The 9,292-nt window shown below is 38.5% G+C and overlaps 1 protein-coding gene and 1 long non-coding RNA gene across 2 annotated transcripts; both read right to left on the bottom strand.

Moving 5' to 3' along the window:
- Positions 1 to 1,058: 1,058 nt before the first annotated feature.
- Positions 1,059 to 4,226, bottom strand: NUDT19 (nudix hydrolase 19). Its single transcript, XM_088536483.1, has 3 exons — positions 3,523 to 4,226; positions 2,658 to 2,865; positions 1,059 to 1,585 (listed from the first exon to the last, which is right to left on the bottom strand). The coding sequence occupies exons 1-3, from the start codon at positions 4,222 to 4,224 to the stop codon at positions 1,362 to 1,364; spliced, it is 1,134 nt and encodes a 377-aa protein (XP_088392609.1). The 5' UTR covers positions 4,225 to 4,226; the 3' UTR covers positions 1,059 to 1,361.
- Positions 4,227 to 8,315: 4,089 nt separating this feature from the next.
- Positions 8,316 to 8,874, bottom strand: LOC148591903 (uncharacterized). The gene is made up of 2 exons (XR_015913986.1): positions 8,561 to 8,874; positions 8,316 to 8,494 (listed from the first exon to the last, which is right to left on the bottom strand). It is a non-coding gene; the product is annotated as an uncharacterized LOC148591903 (long non-coding RNA).
- Between the last annotated feature and the right edge of the window lie 418 nt (positions 8,875 to 9,292).

Below are 9,292 nucleotides of genomic sequence, written 5' to 3' on the forward strand. Positions count from 1 at the left end.
TCTGACTCATTTCTTTTCTAAAAGGATTTTCTCCCAATAGCCACTTTCTACTGCAGTAGTGAACTAGTAGAACACCACATAATAAACTATTTCATTGGATCAGGAATATTTATCAGAGATATAGAAGTGTCAATGGGGGTCTGCAATACCAAGAATGGTCTGAGCCTTTTCAGACATAAGAAGATAGAAACACTTTTCCAGTTGAAATGAATGCTGCAAAGCAACTCAATATAATGAAAACTTTGTAGAAAATTTTATTTTAACTGAAATAACAGAACACAAAGCTTTCTGGCCAACTGCTGGCTCATATAATCGTTCATTCTTCTTCCACATAGAAGAGATTCCACATCACTGCCCCCATTTGTTCCATTTGTAACAGCAAAGAAATAAAACAGATCAAAAATACTGACTCCAACAAGCACCAATACTTCCTCGGAAGTCTCCAAGCCTCATAAAAAGATTTATTTAGGAAAATAGTTACAAGGCAGAATGTGGGATGTTGAAATACGCAAGCAGGTGTTTCCATGATGTAACCCTAACGCTCTTGGTTTCTTTCTCACAGCTAAACAATTTATTTTTCCTGTTTTTAAATTGCCGTACTTACTTTAAAATAACTATGATAACAGAGAGAATTCTTGCACTCAACCTGATAGCTGACTTAGATTATGTGCAAATCATTCCTACTTCTGAAAATTCATCAAGTTTTGCATAGATTAGCATTAGCAGAAACAAGTATATCAAATATAAACATTAACTTTAAAAATCAAGATCAGAAAACAGATTTAATTTTAGCTAACAGAATTATATATACACATATATATAGGCTTTCCCCAACATGAGAGACCATCGAGACTGGAAGACTTCAAGAAAAATAGAATAAGTATTTTATGTATTTCTAAACACACATTACAGTTGTTCAAAAGATAACTCTGGAAAGCACAGTAAAATACTGAATTACAAACATATTTGTTCTGTTTAATTTTCAGTGAGAAAAAAAGGTGTGACCCGAAGGACCAGTGTTACTGCTTATTCTACTACTACCAGTATGTGAGTAATAATGGTTTCATTCAGTTACCATCTAATCACTTCTAAGTTTAATCAAGTAACAAAGTTGATGGTTTTGTCAAGTTTTCAGTAGTCACGTATATTGTAACTGGCACAACTGTGCAGTTTCAGAGAATCAAAGAATTAAATACAAATAAATCTCAAAGCTATATCCAAATAAAATGCTTTGGTGGGGCAATGAAATACATTAGTGCCTGATTAAAACTGACGATTTGGTAACTGGTAGAAAGTACCAGAAACACTAACAGTGAATACATATATAAGTAAATACATTATAACTTCAAACCAAATGCATACTATAATCTGCTATGGAAATCTGAATTATTAGAGTTTATCATCACTGGATTTATATGTTTATGTTTTACTTGAACATTAACATAAACAGCAAGATCATTGTTTTTTCTTACAATCCTATGAAATATACTGCCCTCTTTCATTAGATCTTCAACTTTCTTATCTATTGACAAAGTTATCTTCTTCTCCCCGGTATAATCTGGATCTTCTGGATACAGCTCATCTCCTGGGGAAGAAAAAAAATATATTAAAAAAAAACAAGTTTAGATATGCATTGCCCAGTTTTCAGCCTTTGGACTGAATGGTACTAGCAATTTTAAAATCTTTATGAGTACATGAAACTCAGTGGGAACAGATTTTACAATATAAATGTAAATTGCTTCCAAATTTGTCCATATTTAATGATGCAGCCACAGATTTCTAAGGTATCTGTCAGTGACACCGCACAGTACATTTTAGGTGTTACAATAAATGCTCCAGTGCTCTCACTAACACTAACATGCCTTAATCACAGTCTTGTGAGATAGGAATATTTGTTACAGGACAAAGCAAGACAAAGACTTCTCCAAATATATAAAAGGTAACCTACACTAGAATTAAGAATAGAAACTGTTATTTCACTCCATTTAGTTGAAGAATTGTGTTTTGCCATATAAATGTATGTGACTCGACATGACAACCAGTATAGCAGTACAGGACAAAAACTTTAAAGAGCAATTCTAATAATAAAAAAGAGGCCAGGAGAAAGTATTTTTTTTTAAAAAAGCAAACTATTGAAGCTGCAGCAGAAGCTGGAACATTGAAGGAAAAGAGGGCAAAAATGCATTTGATTAATGAAATGAAGGTGTAAGTAATAGGAAGGGTGGGAAAAAAAGGAATTAATTGCTACAATTGTGAAAACTGCTGCTGCATCTATGCTTCCATTACTTGCCCTTACAGGCAAATGGACAACTGAAATTCAATGAGAACTCCAATTATAAAGGACCAAATACCTCTGATATTCTGCAGATAAAAATGGAAGTTGAAATGACAAAATTTCTTTATGAATTAAGATATTAGTATCCATAATATTATGGCTGAGGTTTAAACGAGATTATGATTAAGTGTAGAAGTAACAGCTTTCTAGATGGTCCAACAACTTATCTCTGACTGGCCAACACGAAGTGTATCAGAAAAGAAAGACAAACAGCAGAGATAGCTTGATTCCTAGTTTTTCTTCACGGTTATTTATACCATGTGGCATAAACCTAAGCTTCTATTATATTTTTTAAAAAAACACCTTTCACTTGCTTTCTTACCTGGTAATAGCTGCATGTAGCCATCTGAGGCAGTTAAAATCACTGGCATCCAACGTTCACATCCCTCTAAAGCACGCTCAGAGCTGAACTTATGCAGCTCTTGAAGTGAAGAAAAGTTGCATAACCTACACAATTCGTAGAACTGAGGAGGAGCAAACCGTATTTCCTGAGATTTAAAGTGTTCAATGGCTTCTGGAGGTGATAACCACTGTAAAAGGAAAGGAAAACATACCTTGAAATAATAGCTTCATCAGCAGTTACTGAAAGTAACTTTAAAGTCCTCAGCCTTAACAAGAAAGCCTTCACAGAGTAAGAGCATGAAACAGCCTATGTTTTCTGAATACAAAAGCCACCCATAAACTATACCAAAATAAAAGCAACAAAATAACAAAAAGTGATTTCAAACAAAAAAAAAAAAAGATTGAAAAATGTAATAAAACCTGTTAACGTAACATTTTTTTCCTTCATTTTACATGTAGGCATTCCAGCTATTGTAATAAACAGAAAAAGCAGAACCTCAGTGTAAACTCAGTTAACACTTTGCTGCCAATACTTCAGCAATTAATTAACTTAATATTATCTCTTAATGGCTGCTTCCTACACACAGTTTTTAGATCAAGAATATCCAACTTATCATAAATAAACTTGGAGCTCTTTTAGGTGTTTAAGCTATTCCTAATCTTGCTCTCATCTCATACGATGACTTCGATGATGTGAAAAGTGTGAATAAACACCGTGGATTTCTGCCGTTACCAACAAATAAGGAGCACGTGCACTTCGAAGGCCGGATCTCAGGGGCCTTGAAACCCTCAGACATCCCCCTAGCTCCCCGAGGGGCCAACCCGGGAGCGGGTGGCGCCGCTACCTGCGAGGCCGTCACCTCGCAGCCGTCGTGCGCGGCGCGCGGCGGGCGCCGCTCCAGGCAGCACACGTAGAAGGCCGTGTCGTAGCGGCGGCCGCCGCGGGCCGCGTTGCCCGCGGGCGTGAGCCAGTTGCTCCACTCGTGCAGCGCCCAGATGTCGGGGGCGCAGCCGAGGTGGCGGCAGAGCCGCGCGAAGCAGCTCGCGTCCCGCTGCACGCGCCGCCGCCACGCGTCCAGCTCGGCCGGCGGCGGCAGCCGCTCCGCGGACAGCGGGCGCGCCGGGCCGGCCCCCGGCGGCGGCCCGCGCCCCGGCACCGCCAGCAGGATCCCCGCCTCCTCGAAGGTCTCGCGGATGGCGCAGATGCGGAAGGCGACCTCCGCCGGCAGCGGCGAGCCCAGGCACTGCCGGTCGGTGGCGAAGAGCGGCGCCCGGCTGCTGCCCGGCGGCGGAGGCTTCACGAGGCCCAGGCCGCATTGCGGCGCGGCGGGCAGCAGCTCCAGCCACTCGGCCGAGAAGTCGGCCGGCTCCAGCAGCCCCCCCGGGAAGACGTGCGCGCCGGGCAGGAAGCCGCTGCGCGGCCCGCGCTGCAGCAGCAGCAGCTCGTAGTTGAAGGCGCCGAGCGCGGAGCGCGGCGGCCGCGGCGGCGCCCCCGCCGCCAGCAGCAGCGTCGCCGCCTCCCGCCAGTGCCGCAGCCGCGGGTTCATCGCGGCCGGGGCCGCCCCGGCGCCACCGCCGCCTGCGCTCCCGGAGGAGCCACTGCAGGCGCCGCAGAGGGGCTTGGCCTCGGCGCCGCGGAGGCGTATCAGGAACAGGCCGTAATGCCCCAATCGCGGCAGTACCCGTAATCCCCTAAACGGTGTCCTAGAGGGCAAAAGCTAAGGTGATCGCACGGGGTTTACAGGCGCTCAACTTCTGCATGGCAGTCGCTGTCACTCCCGAAGCCACTTGACACTTCCCAAGGTTTCCAAGCACCAAGTTTGCTATGGTGCAATAGAAGAGATGTAAATGTCAAATGACTTCAAAGTCTTCACAGCTAGCACTGCAGGATTGTGCCCCAAAAATGCAGGCAGGGCCAGGAGCTCGGATTTGCTGTGCCAATATAGGCAGCTCCTTTGACCCACGGGCTGGGCACAGAATGTTTACTTCAATTCCAAATGAACACAATGTTAATAACAAATATAATTATTCTTCCTAATTCAATTAAACAAGTTGAAGATTTTTTAATTCTTGTCCGGAAGGTGTTTGATGCAAATCTCAAAAAAGTAGTCATGTAGTAAGAGAAGTCATGTACCTTTTCCTACTACATAATGTGAAGAGTATAATTAAATGCTCAACAGAAGACTTTTCAATTTCAAACTTCCTTAAATTTATTCTGCTAAAATGCAGATCTTAAATTCTTATTTATATTTATTTTTTAAGATTGCTTAAAACTTGTATAGTGTCAAGAGTGATTTCAGGAGGACTGGAAAATGTCAGATGCTCTATTCCTCAGGAATGTTGACCTTAAAAAAAGAATACTGGTCTATTCCATCACTGCGGCATAAATATGCCAGCACAAGGGCGTTCTGTATTCATTTGGGCTCTTCTGCACTGTACCTCAAGTGCCTGTGTGTAGACCAGGAATATGGGAGACTACCTTGGAGAAAAGTCTCCCCATAGCAAGAGTTAATTAGAGATATTAATAACTACTCCTAACACTTAGTAAGAGATAAAAGAAGGCTGGAGAGTCAGTTTTGTTAGATACAAATCATTTTTAAAAAGTGTTTTTGCTAAAAAATAAGAATTCAAACTGTCTTTCTTGTACCTTTATGCCAGAGCACACAATTGCCTCAGGTCAGTGGACCCTGAATAAGTTTGTGTTTCAGTTGGTTGTTTTCAAAACCAGACAGTGCTGTATTGAAAAGCAAAGCACACTGCAGCTATGCAAAAATTATATCAGATGAAACACTGTAAGATTATTTAACTGATAATGATTCTTTGTGGGATCATATTTCAGCAATGTGGATTACCTAAGTGTTTTTCTCTCCATGTCAACTACTGCTTGTGAGACTTTTGAAAAATGAAAAACATCGATTCCTTTAAAGAAAAAGGATTCGGGTCACTAGAGGTGTAGAAATGATTATAAAACTAGCTTTCTGGTTTTTGTTTTGTTTTTCTTCACGTCTAGAATACATAGCAGTTAAACCACTTAATTTATGGTGTATCACTGCATAAATTATCGTGTATGTCTGCTGCGTGACAGATCAATCCAGATCATACCATTGTAATAATTAATTTTAGATGAAAAACAAGATCCACCATTATTTCACAATTTAATTTGGCTTAAATGGTTTTCTGTGAATTGCACACAGTTATGGTAGGTCAGTTCTTGGTTTTAATTTGTTTGCATCTCTTTCCATCTCCATGCAGATATAGTGCCTACTAACAAAATGTTATCGCCACAACTATCAAGTATCAAAAAGGAACAGTTTAATGAGCATATATACTATTTCTTAAACTGGCTTGTTTCAAAATAGCAGATTTAAAGCTTTTAGATTGATTAGCTCATGTCATACAATAAATAGCCAGAGGTAATGAATAATAAAAAGCAAATAGCAAAAAAAAAAACTAGAAGAAAATAAAGCAAAACAAATTCATTGTACTCATTGTACATTCTATCAAGTATTGTTTCCAAAATGTAAACTCTAGAAAATGCAGGTTTTAATTATAGCATCAAGACTGACTAAAACGAAATAAATTTATAGCCACCTTCATATAAAATAACATTGCAAGAGATCAAAGCAGATCAGAAAACTAGGTTACAGATAGTATTAACAACAGTGGAAATTTCTGCTTCCAACAGACGCATAGTGGATTACAGCTTTCATGCAAACTGAAATTATGGTACTAATTCGGCAGCCTTTAATTACATGACTAGTCTTTACACATTTAATTTCCTGCTATACTGAGCAATGGTTTGTATGAATAAAGATTCAGACTGTTTCCTTTAGGATCCAGCACTCAGAAATATGTCTGACTGTCTCTCTTGTGTATCTCTCTCTGTCTCTCTCAAATATATGTATGTATATAGTTACAAGGCAGTTAATATACTAGATTTTTTTCCTCAAAGGATTATGCTGTCTATATATAGCTGCTTCAAGATCATGTAAAGAAATTACATTTGAAATATTATTTTTTCCTAATGTAGCAGTATGACCTTATGGTTGCTGCTTTTATAAAAAAAAAGCTTGTGTTGTTTGTGCTTGGCTTAGTACGGAGATGAAGAACAGTTACATCAGTTAGAGGCCATGTGACTTTTCACCTTTCGAAAGGCTTAATCAATGGTAACTGATTAAATTACATTTCCATCTGCCTCACAATATTCCACAAACAAGGTGTCAGAATGGATGATAGAATCTAGCCGTCTGGGACCACCTTCTTCTAATAGAAAGTATCTTGTGCTGTGAAAATAGAGAGAAAAGAGTTGCCTTTCAAATAACATTGACTTAACTTGTGATAAGTCAAGATATTTTTACTCTTAGGTAGACAGTTTCAGAGATGCTATATTCTTTGTCACACTGGATATAAGACACTATGTCTTACTGGGAAGCCATAGCCTAACATTCTGGTACTGGTGTTCTGTATTTGATAAAAAGCATACTCTGGTATAAGATTTAGATATATCTGCATACATCTTTGTATGTACACATGTGCATACGTCGACTTTGCTTTTCTTGTTCTTCTCTGAAGGCTGATAATTCTGTATGAGAAAAAAGGCACTCTTGCCTAATCCCACTTTTACTGTATGCTTACCATAGCAAATGCTGCTCACATGGACACTATTTTGTCCCGATCTGTTCCCGCATTAAAAGACTTACATAATCGTATTGAGAGAAAGCATTTAGAGATGCATAATCCATTGGTCTTCCTGAATGACTTTTTACATAATGAAAATCTGTGAAGGGTAAATATGCTGGCTAGGAGTTCCATTAACACTTTTTTTTCTCTCTGGAAAATGTGTACAAACAAAACACACCTTATATGAGAGGGAAAAAAAAAAGCCCATAACCAATCCTTTCAGACTCTAAGCAATAAGCACTTGTTTAACTGTTAATCCAAAAAGTTAATCACATCAGCCAGTTTATTCATTTTTTTCATGTAAAAACACGTCACAAGTTTACATGAAGAATTTTGAAACTTTTATTTCATATTCATAGTGCTGTGAGCTTCATGTTACATTCAATTTACAAGATGAGGAAAGTAATTTTAATTCCAGTTCTGTGTTTTGTTAGTAAATTAAAAATGAGTCTACAAATGTATACTCATACTCTGGAAGTCCCAGAATAAAATTGCAGATTGTTGCATGTAACAGAAACAGTTTTGATTGCTTGATATAACTATTGATAGTTGTTGCTATCAATATCACAGAACCAAGTTTCACAGTCCTTACACTGTGCACATCTTTAGTTGCAGTGAATGGAATATTTGCTCAATGAAAGAGTAGAGAGTTTGGACGCAGTGAGAAGCTGGTACATTGGTCCAGCTTTCACTCTCCAAAGCAGACACCCCCTTTTCCCCAGGCAACAACACTGAACAAGCAGCGCTGAAGGCATCATATACGTTCTCCTGAATTCTAGTGGTAGCAGTTTCCTAAGGCAAATATTTCTTGATTTGTCAAGACCACTGAGTTACTTACAGTATATATCAACATATACTCCATTCAAGTTTGGTAGTTTGGTTTGGTAGTTTGAAAGGGGTCTGTGATATAAATCAGTGGTAAGATTTAATTTATAACAGAAATAAAGACAAAAGAATAGAAGCAGAACAAGATTGAAATTAAGCGATGAGAATTTTCTCTTGTAGTGAAAAGGACAGTGATATTCTTAGTCACTGATCAGCATCAGAGTATTGGTACTTTTATTACACAGTGTAAATACAGAATATTTTGATGCATGACTTTTACATTTTTTCACTTGCAAAAATAGTGCTTACAATCTCTTGATGCATTCCAGTGATAAAAAATATTTAGCTGCAGATCTAGCACATTTATTTATGTCTTACTTTAAAAGAAGCAGCAGTTTCTAACACATGAAAGAGAGTTTCATTGCCAATTGCAATGTTTTCATAGCTAAATTGATAAAGACATTTAATCCTTTTTATTTTGGAGGCCTCATCATCCTCATGGCATTCTTTTTAATAGAATATTCTGAAATGATTCAAATCTATCTAACAATAATAGCGAAAAATAGGTAAGGACAGTTTTTGCTCTCACTTCAAGCACAGACAAACTTCATTTGGTAGAAAGCACGTCACGCCCGGCGTAGCCCAAAATGTAGCCATGAATCATACTTAGCAATTATTTATTTTGAAAAACAAAAACAAAAACTGTGCGCTTTAGAAGGGACATGTCACTATAGTAGAGTAAAATAAAATTAATTCAAGGGAAAGTACTGCTGGGCAATGGTGGTTTCATGTTATTTTGAATTTGTTCACTGCTGTGTCTGAGCTCTGTCACATTGAGTGTACACTTGTTTCAAGTGTTTTTTTTAGGAGATTAGTGTCGGGAACATTATCCATTGAGATGGTGCCAATCCTCTGTTAGAATTTTGATTAATCTTTTAATTTCAGATAGCCTGGATGTAAGATGGTACAGATTCTTAGGAACAAATCAAAGATGAATATATTTGCAGCCATCTTTGAAGATTAAGAATGTATTTTTTCAAAGTCTGGTCCTTTAAATACTAATGTGTATGCATACTCATAATGAAGTACAATTTACATAATTATAGGCTA

This window comes from Tinamus guttatus, unplaced genomic scaffold, assembly GCF_059628265.1.
Source record: "Tinamus guttatus ecotype Peru unplaced genomic scaffold, ASM5962826v1 Tinamus_guttatus_pri_ptg000674l, whole genome shotgun sequence".
Taxonomy (NCBI): Eukaryota; Metazoa; Chordata; class Aves; order Tinamiformes; family Tinamidae; genus Tinamus; species Tinamus guttatus.

Excerpts from the sequence above, each read along its gene's own strand:
- NUDT19 (XM_088536483.1), bottom strand. The coding sequence starts at position 4,224 with ATGAACCCGCGGCTGCGGCACTGGCGGGAGGCGGCGACGCTGCTGCTG. Across the intron at positions 2,866-3,522 it reads GCGAGGTGACGGCCTCGCAG|TGGTTATCACCTCCAGAAGC; the intron begins GTAGCGGCGCCA and ends TTCCTTTTACAG. Across the intron at positions 1,586-2,657 it reads CTACATGCAGCTATTACCAG|GAGATGAGCTGTATCCAGAA; the intron begins GTAAGAAAGCAA and ends TTTCTTCCCCAG.